Source organism: Diospyros lotus, chromosome 11 (genome assembly GCF_014633365.1).
Source record: "Diospyros lotus cultivar Yz01 chromosome 11, ASM1463336v1, whole genome shotgun sequence".
Lineage (NCBI taxonomy): Eukaryota > Viridiplantae > Streptophyta > Magnoliopsida > Ericales > Ebenaceae > Diospyros > Diospyros lotus.
In genome coordinates this window covers 29,903,775-29,918,083 of record NC_068348.1, presented here as the reverse complement: position 1 = coordinate 29,918,083, position 14,309 = coordinate 29,903,775, and the positions used below count along the sequence as shown (strand labels likewise).

At 37.5% G+C, this 14,309-nt stretch overlaps 2 protein-coding genes across 4 annotated transcripts; one reads left to right on the top strand and one right to left on the bottom strand.

The window, feature by feature from the left end:
- Window positions 1-1,620: 1,620 nt before the first annotated feature.
- Window positions 1,621-4,092, bottom strand: LOC127813652 (uncharacterized). Its single transcript, XM_052354735.1, has 2 exons — window positions 3,945-4,092; window positions 1,621-3,831 (listed from the first exon to the last, which is right to left on the bottom strand). Exon 2 carries the CDS (start codon window positions 3,667-3,669, stop codon window positions 1,765-1,767), a length of 1,905 nt encoding a protein of 634 aa, XP_052210695.1. The 5' UTR covers window positions 3,670-3,831; window positions 3,945-4,092; the 3' UTR covers window positions 1,621-1,764.
- A 2,296-nt stretch (window positions 4,093-6,388) lies between these two features.
- Window positions 6,389-13,907, top strand: LOC127813729 (DDT domain-containing protein DDR4). Of its 3 annotated transcripts, XM_052354855.1 has the most exons (12): window positions 6,389-6,769; window positions 6,837-6,911; window positions 7,256-7,366; window positions 8,736-8,822; window positions 8,919-8,956; window positions 9,057-9,138; window positions 9,401-9,507; window positions 9,580-9,733; window positions 10,034-10,126; window positions 10,439-10,553; window positions 11,325-11,367; window positions 13,048-13,907. In XM_052354855.1, the coding sequence occupies exons 1-12, from the start codon at window positions 6,620-6,622 to the stop codon at window positions 13,547-13,549; spliced, it is 1,557 nt and encodes a 518-aa protein (XP_052210815.1). In that variant the 5' UTR covers window positions 6,389-6,619; the 3' UTR covers window positions 13,550-13,907. The 3 variants fall into 3 exon arrangements, with proteins under 3 accessions (XP_052210815.1, XP_052210817.1, XP_052210816.1); XM_052354857.1 differs by lacking the exon at window positions 6,837-6,911 and having other exon boundaries at window positions 7,227-7,366; window positions 13,048-13,906; XM_052354856.1 differs by lacking the exon at window positions 6,837-6,911 and having other exon boundaries at window positions 13,048-13,905.
- Window positions 13,908-14,309: the final 402 nt, after the last annotated feature.

Genomic DNA, 14,309 nt, shown 5'->3' with positions numbered 1-14,309 from the left:
GATTAGAAAAATGATGCATCGTTACCATACACAGAGCATCTGAGCAAGAACAGCATTCCTACATGAACGAACTTAGTTGTTTTAGAAACATCAATCACAACCAAAATTATGTCCCAAAATTCTGTCACTGTAGGAGAGACCATGATGTCCTACTCCAACAGCTTGCGAGATTATTTGACGTGTACAATGAAAGCAGAGAAAGATGAATGCATTAAGTTAAAAAAGAGGAAAATAAAGAGAAAATGGTGAAGCAACACAGAAGGAACATATCACAAATTTTACAGGAGACTAAATGGACTTGAATCCCATATAGGAGCAAAAATTGAACTTATGACAAACAGTATTTAGTCAAAGAGAGAGCTATGTGTAATCCACTCATGTTAATACACGAACTACAAGCTTTCATATGCGAGGGTTAGATCCAAGTTGTTCCTTGTTGCTGCTACTAACTAAAAAAATGTGTTGACACAATTAAATTTGTTAAAAGGGACATTGATGCGTTTAAAATAGAACCAGAAGACAAATGAAGACAGTTTGAACAAGTGAGAAAAAGACTGACAAATGAACCTGTGATGCAAGTGAATGAAATAAAGGATGCTTATAGCAAGAGGGCAAGGGGCCAAGGAAAACTTCATGGGAAACCCTTCAACTGTACGGGGATATAATGAACTACACAGGATATGGCCACAGATAGAGATGGTTGGTTAAAGATCTAAAATTCATATAGTTGATCTCACCTAGTGAGAAGGTAGTGATTGTTGTTGTTAGACATGTATTTAATAAAAAACCATAATATGAAATTCAGCCTTGACAAACCCATTTAAAACCAATTGAATAGGCTTGCGACACCTTAGCAAACAAGTGGGGGAACCTTATCATTACTACCAAGACTCACCCACTTACAAAAGTAAGAAGAAAAAGATGATAATTGTTTTCACCATCTTCTATAACTTGGTTTCTTGAAGGACCAGCAAACAAGAGAAGAAATCCTGCAATTTTTATTTTTTACTTTTCTGTGAACTTTCTGCTTAATTTATGTTCACAGTTCTTCTCATAAATAGCACTTAAATACCACTCTTCAAGATGGCATCAGCTACAAAGCCATATGAAAACATTGTTAACTAGCTTAAACTATATGTGGAAAGTGACATTGTCATGCTCTGCACTGAAGTTCAAATGTGTGGGCACAGCCAACATTTTTTGGAGCATGCCCCAATATACAAGAGTGACGGAACTTATATAAAACAATCTTACCGTCTATTACCAAAGGGAGAAAAAATGAGTAAAATGATGAAGACTTTTTATATCTGTTCATCACATGAAGATAATTAAAGTTCACATAATTATGGCCTATAAACAATTGCACTCACATAAGCAGTACCTACCAGTCTTCGTAATGAACAAAAAGAAGAAAAATAGGAAAGCCTGAATCTCCAATTAGTGCTCAAACAACTGGAAAGGTGTAACTACACAATGATCACCAATTTCCTGCTGTTTTTCTTACCAAACCCCATATATCAACGTGCTGACATCCACGGTGCAGAATAAAGTTGCAAATTTATAAAGGATGGAAATATATGAACAACAAAATTTACTATCCATTACATGGCAAGTGGCTGGTAACTGAAATATTGAAAAGACCATTGATGAGAACTGTAAACGTGAGGAACGGGCTACAGCACAAAGAATGATGCACGCACTCCCACACCACATACATTGAAAAGGAAAAAAAGAAAGAAACATAATAGGACAAATCATCCTTGTTCAGTTGCACATATAAACCCCACTCTCATACCTGTGGTTAACCACATAAAAATCTGTCTTACCCTCAGAAGCAGGCTGTAGAGAAACCCCAGACAGTGATGTAGTTCCTTGGGCAGAAAATTTCACATAACCAACCACCTCAATTTCCTCCCCACCATCTTCTTCACTTGAATCAACAGGCATCCGTGCCCTCAATCTACCAGGGGTACCCTTCAGAGGAATTTCTTCAATATGCCATTTCAATTCTCTCTCAGATCGATTCAAGATAGCTTTTGGTGAAACCTTCAGCAAAGTTGGATCCACTGGAAGCTTCAGCATAAATGTAACATCAGTCAGAGGGGCTGCTAAGTCTGGGTTTGAAACATACTGTATCATGACTGAAAGCAGAGTTCCACTGTGTCGTTTGATTAGACGAACTCTTAGTGGCAGTGGAGTTGAACGGGGTAGCAAACTATACTTCAAAATTGGTATGGGCTCCTCCGAGGGTGCAGTCCTGACATGAAAAAGCCCATTGCCAAGACTACTTACAATAGAATTTTGCATGACCAATCTCTTGATGCCACTTGTTCCCTCAATCTTGAAAGAAAATTCAGTTTCTTTTTCACCAGAAGACTTAGGAGGCAGTGTTTTTAAATAGACCACAGCCATTAAGCCAACTCTAGCAAGCAATGATTCCCAAAACTCAGCACTAATCTCTTCCGAAATGTACATCTCAGGACCTTTCATTTCAGTTTTCTTCACCAAAAGATTTTCCAGAGGGGTGCCAGCTCCAGCAGCGGAAACTGGAGCTGTTGTTGGTGCATCACTCCCAGTTTGTAACAATTCAAGCCCACCAAGCCCCTGAGATTTTGCAACTTTCTTTGTGCCCACAAACTCTGATGCATCCAACCCACCACCCCAAGCCTGATTCATCCCTTCAAAATCTTCTGCCAGAGTGGAACCATCAAGACCGAACTCTATACCACCATAGTCCCCTTCAAACCCCTCAACACCAATGTGTGTTGATTGTGTAGCTGCAGGAGGTGGTAATGTGGTAACCTCAAGACCTGCCAATGCTTTTGTCAAATCAGAAGATGACTGATCCTTATCTTTCTTAAACCCACCCACAAGTTCCTCAGGCTTGTTAAGAGCATCACTTGCTGCGAATGGATCTTTCTCAGCCTGGTCCTCTTCTGGCTTCTGTTGCTGATCCAGTTCACTTAAGGTACTCTGCCCAGTTGGAGCCAGTGTTGCTACAACCTCATCACCAGCCTCCAATGTCTCAGGAGGTAATTCAAAGCTGGCATTTGAAAATACCTCCATTCCAGCCTGATGCTCAATAGAATGAACTTCCAAGTTAGTCCAATTATCAGCCCCCCTGATCTTATTCTCGGTGTCAATTGCTGAATGCACCATCTTGGCAATACTGTCACCGTGCAGGGTGGCAAGCATTGCCGCAAGCCTAATGCTACTCACCCCCCTCATAACTATATCAAGTGCCATGTATATCTCAGCATATTTCCTGGCCAGCTTTTCCGGCGTGACATCAACGCCCCGGCAGGCAGTAACAACCACACTCACAGCCTGATTCACCATGCTGATGCACTCAAACACATTGTTCACAGTATTATCCTGATCCACCGTGGTGATCCCCAAAACATATATAGAATTGACTAATCTATACACAACACGATACCTGCTCTCGACGCCCACAATCAACTGTCCACTCGAAGCGGCAAGCGGGTCGTCGCCAAGCGACGTGTCACCGTCCTCAACCAGCTGCTGCTTCCCAGATGCGAATGCCAGCCGGGTTTCCCGGAAAGCCGATACGGCTACAAGGGCTCGAGCGGGAGGGAACCACTCCCGGGTCTGGAGAAGAATGTCGGTCCCATTGGCAGGCTGGAGAGCGAGGGCTAAACAGGACATGGATAATAAACCCTACCTAGTCTAGGGTTTGGTTTCTTCTGATCAGATCAGATCAGATTGTTTCCCCAAATTCTGATCCTCCCGGATTGCTTGAGCTTGATGATCAATCTGAGTGTGTTTTTCTGGATAACGTCAATTTATTTAAACTTCGTGATATCGGATCTGAGCAGGAGAATTGGGTTTTGTGAGATCTCGATGTAAATTGAACAGGAACATGAACGATACGTGATGCTTTTGAAATTCAGCTGAAAGACAAGTGGAGTGAGAGGATTTACCTAACAGTTTGCCGTTCAGTGTTCGAATTATAGAAGATCGGGTTCCTCCCAGAGCGCCCGTTGTTGCAGAGAAATGCCTTCGAAGAGAGGAGAGAGAGAGAGAGTACAGGAGACAGAGGAGCCGCAATATTTTCACATATTCGCGACCCGCCCCCGCTAAAAATGGGCCAGACCCAAGAGGGGGATGAGTACAAATATTTTCACATATTATTGGGCCGGCCCTGCTAAAAATAGGCCAGGCCCAAGCAAACCTTTCATATGGATTGGATACAAATGTTATGCAAGTAACATATTTACACAAATTTATAGGGTACATTCTCTCACATTTATTATCGTCGTTGTATCTTTTGCCAGAATATTTTATGTTATTTGTTTTTTAATGAAAAATATTCCTGCACTTCTGTTTTGTTGCCAAGATACCGCCTTCTCTTCATGTGGAGTCATTCTACAGGGCCCGACGAATCTATCAAGCGGCCCACAAAAAATGAGTAAAAAGACGATTTTGCTCTGTCTACTTTGCAAATTTGCAAAGCATACCACTGTCCCCCTCTCTACGCGTCTCCTCTACCATAGCAACTGCCTCGCCTCTTCGTCGCGCCTCGTTGTCGTCGCGTGACCTCACCTCCGTTGTCTCTTTGCCATTACAGCCTCGAGCGACGGTCGATGAAGGAAGACACGCATAACGGGGGGAATCCATGGGAGAGGGAGGGAGAAAGCAAGGCGTAGAGGTAAAATCATCTTTTTATCCCCTTTCGATAAACCCATCAAACTTTCTAATATTTTCCCTCCATGCGTGACATCATCACATTTCTTATGATGGTTTAATTTTTTATTATTGATACTTACATTATGTTTGAGCTATACATACTCGGTGACCTCTTGGCTTCAACTACTCCGACACCAATCTCAACCCCATCCATTATTAATTAATTTTATTTAAATTAACACTATTTGTGACATTTTTAACCAGCTACTATATTAACAATGACATAAAAATACATATATCTCTTTGTGAACAAATAAATCACACGAATTTATAAGTGAATAGTCAAATTCCAATAAGTACGAGACTTATTTATCAAAAATTTAAATTCAAAATCATTATAATAATTAAAGACATAGAGTGATTATGCACAAATATTTAACATAACTATTATCGTTACGTGGGTACAATAATAAATTTGTATAATAGAAACGTCATCTTCAAGTCGTATGAGCCTACAAAAATAAGAATATAGTCATAGGACACAATGAGGTCCCTGCGCAAACACTCCGATAATTAAGTTAGACACTGAGTAGATGAAAAAAACTGTATTGAAATTAATATCAAATACCTCTTTCAATAATGAATGACTCCTTATTTATAGAAAAATATAGAATTATTCAAAATATAACAGAATTATGATTCTTTTAGATAACACTTTATCTTGATGGATGACGTTTATCTTGCCCTTTTTAGAGATAGAATTTATTAGGAATAATGCTTATTCAAATATTTCATAACTAATTTTAAATTTAGAATTCCCTATGGATAATTATCTATCATCTTCTTGGAATATTCAAAAGAATTTTTAAATGTCAGACTTATCATGTTTGCGAGCTTTATGTGGGACCTCCTGCATATGAGAAATTTATGCCTTTTAGCCCAAAAAGACATTTTGAGCTTTTAGGCTTACTTGACCCCTTAATGGGTTTTTACCTATAACACAACAACTATAATACGGTATTATAATTTGATCGTGTGGTTTCAATAACAAAAATATTGTGGATGGCTTTTGATAAATTAAAAATTAAAATATAATTAATCTTCATTCAATACATATATTTACTATCTAAATACATCATATCATATGATAATATTGTAATTAATGACTTTAAACATATTATAACTATCTTGTTGGTTTAAGCTTCTCAAAAATTATTAGAATTGTTCTTTTCTATTTGGATTTTCCATTTAATTTTCCATGAAATTAAATGCAATGAAAACAATTCAAAATTGAGACTTAGTTTACTTAACAAACTAAATAATAACCACTAAAGAAATAAAAATAAATAAAATATGCATTACAGGTGTAAAGGCTGGCCCAGCACGGCCCATGAGGTTCCCCATTGCATATATATATTTTGGTTAATCTTTATGCACAGAATAAAAGGTTTACAAATTTATAATTTATAGTTTATAAAATGAACATAATACATTGAGATAATGTCTAAAGACTAAGTAAAAACTTTTTTTTAATGTCTAAGAAATTCAAAAATAAAATAATATCTACACCACATAATATAATATATATTTATTATTTCAAAATGTTGGCAAGCAAAGTGTCAAGCTGTATAATTACGAAATTTTAATATTTTTTTTATATTTTGTATTCATCAGATTCACAAATTTTTATTTAATTTGACTATTAGCATTTAGCAAAATATCAAGTTTCCTTTCTGAAAAGGAAGAAACCAAACCAGAGAAGTAACCCTAGAAGGCTGAACTCAACCCCAATCAAGGAGGGATTTTGGGCGGGAAAATGTAAAACCGCTAATTTTACATCCGTCCTTACAGTTCCTTCCATTAACTCTATCTCTCTCTATCCGTACTCATAATGGTGCTACTCTCTGTGAGTAATTGGATCAACTTCTAGATTCTTCTACGCATCTCTCTCTCTCTCTCTCCCCCGAAAATGCCGGAAAATGGCCAGCGCCTGGACCCGACGTCGCCAGCCGGGGAAAGCCAAGCATTGGTTTTGGAGCTGTCCCCAAACGAATCGGAGCTCGCGCGGGGAAGGCTTCGGCAGCGATGGGAGTTGGCCTCTGTCCTCAACTTTTTGAATGTAAGATCGCGTATGATTGCCGTCAAATTGTATTGAAATGTTGGTTTCTAACTGTTTTAATGTTTAGATATGTATTTGTACGTGGAAGATTGTATCGTTGTGCATGCCAGGGATTTGGTTTTGTGCGCTTTACTATCCGTCGGTATGTAATGTGGGTTTCTTATTGCGTATAGAAAAGAGGGGTTTCTTGTTCTTTTCATGTTAAACTTATGCCGGGTACAAATCTATGAATTATTAAGTGCATGCTGATGATTTTTTTTTCCGTGGAAATGCATGCTTTAATCTCTGTCCATGTATGAAGATACATGAATGTATAGGAATGCTTAATATATTTATGTCCTCCGTGCTTAGGTGTCTAATTGTAAATTGACAGAGAGTTAACAGAGAGTTTTCAGTTGCATGTCTACCATTCTTCCCATAAGTTTCTGTATTATACGTAGTTTTATACTTCATGCAGTAACACGGTGGTTTTCTGGACTTCTAAAGGTTTTTGAGCCCATTCTTGGGAACAAGATGAAGACTTCTGCTGAAGAGATCGAGACAGCTCTTATAACACCAAACAGCTTGCTTTCTCAGCTTCACATTATTCTTTTAAAGGTTCTGGTTTATTCATTGTGTGTGAAATCATAATTGGTTTTCTTTATGTATTCTAAGTGAAGTTGATCTGGCTTGACATGAATCAGTGGGTGTTTAATTGGATCTATACAAATACTTTACATACAAGGTAATAGATAGAAATGGCTGGTGAACTAGAATTCATATAGCCAACCCCTCATTGTGGAATAGAGGATTGACATGTTGTTACTTTACAGGCAATCATAATCCTTTATGGAGGATTAAGATCCTTCCCTTGACGATTGGTAGTGTCATGAAAGATTAAGCTCACGTGTGAACAGTGACAGGTGCCTGGACGGTAGTATGTGACATTGTACTTATCTTTTGGTTGACAATTCAAAAGGTTGTCTTATAACACCAAAAGAGCCATCCTGCGTAGAGGTATTTGGGTGGTTGTCTTGAATGCTACATAGGTAGTTCAGGCTTTTCGCTTAATGCTATGGAGGAGCAAAAAGAGACTTCCTCCTTGACATGTAAAGGCAAGGACTCCTTCCAAGGGCAAGGCCTAATGCTTTGATGAACCCTTAATTCTATCCATCAATTCACAAGTCCTTGGAGAAAATATATCGGTTTCATGTAGTAATTTATATGGAACAACAACATTACAATCCATAACTCTACCAGGCATGGTTGTTTGTATGAATTGTAGCTCTCCAATCATTTCTATCAATGGTCTGTTTTAGAAATTTATACTTTAGAGGAAAACGAGCCAGGTGAGCTAGGTAATGACCGTAACAGATGTCTTGCCAATTACAAACTTCTAGAACAACCCATTTTACCCTACAGATTTAATGGTCGTAAATCTTCATTCTTGTTTTTATATGCCTTCCATCTATTGGAAGTGCTGGCTGTAGAAAAGTGTCAAGTATTGATCGAGAAGAAAAGGACAATGGTGCTAGGACCTGGTTGAGTTTGTTGGTAGAGTTGAAACGTCACACGCATGTTCTATAAATTGGCTTTGCTAAAGTTTTTATAGTTCAGGGTATCTGAATAACTGCATGTCATATGAATTGAAATCCACTCAGCATCCAAATCGCACACTGCACAACTCTGTATTCTGTGTTAGCTGGGAGTATAAAACATCTTGGTCAATGTTGACCAGCACCTTTGCTGATGAGAAGAAATGGCTGGGATTAAAGCCTGGGTACGATAGAACAGCAACCAATGGCCTAAGAGAGCTTATTTTGTTTGGCATGTCTATGTAGAATCGAGTAATGCCCGACTTTAAATTTTTATATGCTGTATTACTTGTTTTCTTACATTCCATTTGACTCCTTCCTTTTATGCAGTATACTTTTTACCAATGATCTTTACCTTTCTAATCTGTTTTTATTACTTATATGCTTGTCAGGGAATACCACCTGTAAATAAAAACTTGAATGGTTCTGATGCTTGGGTGACAGTGCTCTGCAAGAAAATTCTTATGTGGTGGCCATGGGTAGGTTATTCTATATTTTGATTGACAAAGGTTTTGCTGTTGTGGCTCCTCAAGAAAAGCAGTTAAACTGTTTCTGTTCTTTGGCTACTTTTACAGGTTGCTGAAGGGGATGTTCCACTGATGGTGGCTAAGGGGTATCATGTTTTTGCTTCTTTTTTAACTTGCCCTCACTCCTGCTGCTATGTAGGTCTTAACACACAGCATTCTGGCATTACTGTCACTGTTATTGTGCAGAGAAGAGATATCCAGATACAAAGAACTTGATCCAACAATTCGGTTACTACTTCTAAAAGCACTTTGTGAAATTCGAGCTGAAGTAATTGCCATCTTTTGTTTTTCTCTGGTCAATGTGCCCTTCCATCTGCCATGATGTCTTGAGAGGATTATTCTTTACTTTTGCAAGTTTTCTGTTAATTGCTTGGTGAAATTGCATGCAATCTTATTTAAGAACTAAGATATTAATATCCCAGTTTACATAGATTTCCAAGTTGCTAGATAATAATCTTCACTACTAGTTGGCTGATTTTGTTTTGTTTCATTTATCTTTTTGTTTGATAAAGATGATCTTTTGTCTACAGCAAGATGATGCGGTGTGTTTTATCAATGATGCTCTTAAAAATGGAGCTGAAATTTCTTCATTCCGGAGAGATAAGATAGGAGAAGATGGAAATGGAACTACATACTGGTAGTTTTTGTGTGTTTTTTAATTAAATATGAGAAGGGTAATTTTTACTAAGTCCTAGCCTATTCATGATAGGTACGATGGAAATGCGGTTATTGGTCATAGACTATATAAGGAAGTACAGAAATTGGAGTCAAAGCCAAAATTTAAGGGCAAGGGCAGTCTTCCATCAATCATTTATGAGTGGGAAACACTTGCAACTAATCTTGAGGAATTTCGTAAAGTTGTGGTAAGTTTGTCTGTTTATTACGAGACCAGATACAAATTCCTTTAGAAATATAGGGTGACCTTTTTTTTAATTCTGAGTGATGATGCAAGAAAGTGACCACCAATATATTTGTTGGAAGACACAACTGGCTAGGGTCACAGACAGCTCCGAAACTGAAATCACTTTCTTTCATCATCACTGAGATTGAGCTTTTTGCTAAGATTGGAGTTACATTAGCTCGTCATGTTGTTGATTCTCCATCTTTCTCTTTATTCGGAGAACTTTGTTTATGCTGTTTCTTTCTTTGGTTGGCAATGACAGGATAGATTTTCATGTAGCCAAGCTAAACTAGAAGTTGCTGTTGCAAGGAGTATTGAAACTGATGCCATTCCTGTTCTCGAGAAACTTCATAAGGTGAGTCTTCTGTATACTCTACTAAAATTAAATTACATTGCCAACAGAAACTGTAAATCAAACATTATAGAATCATCTGATTCACTGGGCAGGTAAAATTTTGATCTTTTTGTACTGGAAGGAATAGCATCTCCTGATATTGCAGAGGGACATTGGTCATATGTGAATCTATTTCCATCTCAGTGCCTGCCTGCCCATGCTGCTCCTACTTCTATACAAAGGATATGGGGAATATTAAAATCACCCCTTCTGGTTGTAGTATACTTGTTCATATGGGTTCTGTTTAATTTATAATTCTTTATTCCCTTGCAGAAGAAAGGAAGGGCACTGAAGAGACAACAACGGCAGGAGATGCTTTTGAATGACTTCCAAAATTCTGTGATTACTCGTTCCTGCCGCAATCGTAGGCCTGTCAGTTATACATTTGGTATGTTGTAAATTAAATTTTAATCAAATGTGTACTTTCCTGGTAAATTACCCTGACCTTTGCATCGATAGTTTAATTCCACACAAGAAGTAATCTTATGTTATGACTCTTAGTCAACTCCATCCATTTAGCTGGAAGTTGATTATCAAGAAGAGTTATCCATTTATGTAGTTATTTCTATAATGTGCAATGGAGCTAGAAGCTTACGTTCTGCTAGAACTGTTGAGCAGCAATCAAAAGACCTGTACATTTGAATAATGCATAGTTGAGTGCTGGTTGGAAGCTTTGGTGTATGGCACAAATATTGCACAGTAAAGCACTAACATGTGCAAAATATAAGTGTAATTGAGATAAAGATATTATGGTGGATGTTTGGTCATTCAAGGAATGATAAGAGTTAGAAATGAGGTTATACATCAGAAAGATTTTGATCCTTATTGAAGATTATGACGCAGAAACATAATTAATATGGTTTATTCATGTGAGAAGTTGACTAATAGCTGCTCTTGTGACGAGAGTGGATAGAATAGAAGTTTTTAGCAAAAGTGGTTAGGAATGACCAAGAAACTTGATGGGAAACTCTTAGGTATGATATATGATATGACTTTATAGACATGGCCACAGGTGGAAATGATTAGCGAGCATCAATGTAGCCAACCCCACCTAGTAGCTTGAAGGTTTGATATGTTGTTAGTTTTGTTCATACTATTACCCCCCACCCCCACCTCTGGCCTGTTTGCCTGCTAAAAGAGCTTCTTTCTTGATGTGCAGATGAATATGATAGGGTCATTGACGAGGCTATTCAACTAACAAGGTACGTTTTCTTTAATTTGTTCCCTTACCTGTTTATTTTTGCTTGCTTTATTTTCAAGGTTGTCTTTCAAGTGATATGGCATTCTTGGGCATTTATTTTCCTCTCTTCAAGATCATTGTCAAGCTTCATGCAATAGTAACAATTTTAAGGATTTAGAGGATTAGAATGATGTAGGTTTCAGTACGGCCACATATTATGTGATTGAGGAGAAGATAGGAAATGCTTTGGATGCAACCACAGTGGTACTTGCATATCAGCATAACTATATCTTTGATAGAAAATTGTGGCAAGATTATTCAATAATAAAAGAAAGAAAAGTATCCAAGAAAAAAACAATAAAGTTCAAGAAGGTGACTAAGGTTCACTTGTATCAGAATTCAGAAGACATGTTTTGTAAAATTAGCATTGGCCATGCACCCGAATGGCTTTGGAGTGGAATCACATCAGTCCATGTTTGGCCTGACCTTGGTCATATGTTTGATTGTACTTAACCTGAAAATTAAACTTGGACCAGGCATTTTGAAGTATACTTGAACTATAGTAATTTTTGCTACATATGTGGAAAAATCACAAATTTAAATAAAAAATTAATAATTATTAAATGAGTAGCCAGCAACAGTCTGAGATACTTCCAAAAAAGTTCTTGGTCAAGTGAAATTTTAGAGAATAAGCTCTGGGCCAGCATATTCTACTTACAGCAGTGAAGCTTGTCCAAACATCAACTGTGTCTGCTACTTCACGTGGGTTCCTGCTCCTGCAGTTATCTATTGCCAAAATAATGTGCCTAGTCTGTAGGGTGCCAGTGCTTTTTCCCAAACAATCATTCCATTTCTTTTTCGTTTTTATGTACTTTATAAAATGGATTCTAATTACAATCATAATGTTCTCTATGAAGCATAGTGGATATGGCTTGGGAACAGAGGGGTAAACATAAACTTCACCTCTCTCTGACTAACGAGGCAAGTTGCATCACATATCCCAATTATGACTTCTATAAAATAAGATTTTACTGTTTCTAGTACTATGCTAAGAGATTTGAAACAGAGATCCCCTGGTCAACTTCTTCCCGCATGTTGGTTCCCTCTTGGTGTAAATATGGACAACATTATGCATGTTACATTTTGCCCAGTAAAATAATAGAGGTTCACTCACTCAGTAACTCACAGTGGTTATAAATTTGCCAATGGCAATGATAGAAGCAAAATTTAATCCTTAGTGTGAAAGGATGAGCTTCTAGAATTTATTCGATTGGCAAAATATGGTCATTTGAGATTTGATGTTGCTTGCTTCAAGTAGTACAATGACGGTGGTAAGCATACATTGTTACCATTCAAGCACCAATAACATGGGTTGGCAGATCACTTTGATTTGGTTTTCTACTACCTTCATAATCCTAGGACTGTTTATACAGTTTATTTTTTCAGAAAATGGCTTCTTTCACATAAAATGTGCTATATTTTTCCTTGTTCAGTCTTGAACTTGCTTCTGTGGGGCAAACTTCTAATTTCTATGCCAGAAGAGGTGCATAATATAAAAATAATTTTTCCTTTATTTGTCAGAGAAGTGATAATCTGTTCTTGCATTTTAAGATTACACGAAGTGTCTTCGCATCTGCTATGCAACTAGATTCTCCGGTTTGATGTCTCCCTCTTGCTGATCTTACCTTAATTTCTAATTCAGGAAACGGAATAGTACTGAGGAGCCAACGCTGGAAGAAAAGCAGAGGGGCCAGAAGAAAAGAAATGAAGATGCCTCTAATGGATGTTTGGATGCAGAATCTGACTCCTGGGCAAGTGACACACTTTCTGGCCACGATAATGACGATGTTGATGACGCTGACTTTGGGAAGGATGATGTTGAAGTCATCCGCTCGAGCAGTACTGAGATGGAAAACAAGGAACCTTGCCATGGTAATCATGCAACAATATCCCAGAAGCAGGCCGGTAACTTTGCTCTTAAGCAACGTTTGCGTTCTTACAGTAGTTTAGGTGGGACTGCCAACAATTCTGTTTCAGAAACCAGAAATCTGGGTGCAAAGAATAGGCTGAGGCAAAGGCCTACACGCAACTCTGCCCTTGAATCTGCTATTGTCCCTGATTCAGAATCTGATCAATCAAGCAATGGGATGTCAAGCAGTGAAAAATCCCCATCTGTTGATCTTGGCGGTGATGATGACAACTAAAATTCTTCGCCCAAGTACACTTATCCAAGGGGCTGCCCTTCAATTTTGTATCACAGCAAGGAAATCATGGCCGCCCTTGTCTATAGAAATGGCGTGTTATTTTCTGCAGTAATTGTGTTTATCAGATTTATTCTGCATCATACATTGGGTTGCGAAGACGTAAGTGGCTTTTATCTAGCTGATGGATGCATTTATTTCAGGCACCTCAACTAAGTCTGCTTCCCCATTGTAATATGATGTTCAATGATGCTAGGAGTTTTTGGGTGTTCTTTCTATCTCATCGAACATGTTCGAAGCTAGTGTTTTTGGAAAAACTTAAAAGAAATGTTTATATAGTTAAACCAAAGAATGATTATCTTTGGCAAGAATCTGTTTTTCCGTCTCTCTCTCTCTCTCTCTCTCTAGTATAGAAACTAGTAAATTTAATATGAATTATTTTAATACGAATTATTTACATGTATTGAGTAAGATTTTATCTAAATAAATATCAGACATGATCTTAAAAAGAGAAAATATAATTCTCTATAATATGAATTTAAATTAATTTTGTGTAAATTAAAGTTCATAATAATTTAATTGATAATTTAGTGTATCAAGTCTTAAAATGCTCTGCTTTTAACTAATCTCCATTGACAATGATGACAAAATTCTATTTGTAGACCCCAGCAATTAGGATTGGTTTGGATAAATTTTCACTATTTTGATAATGAAAAAAAATATGAATTTTGAATGCTCATTCTTTTGTCTTAAAAAATTTTGT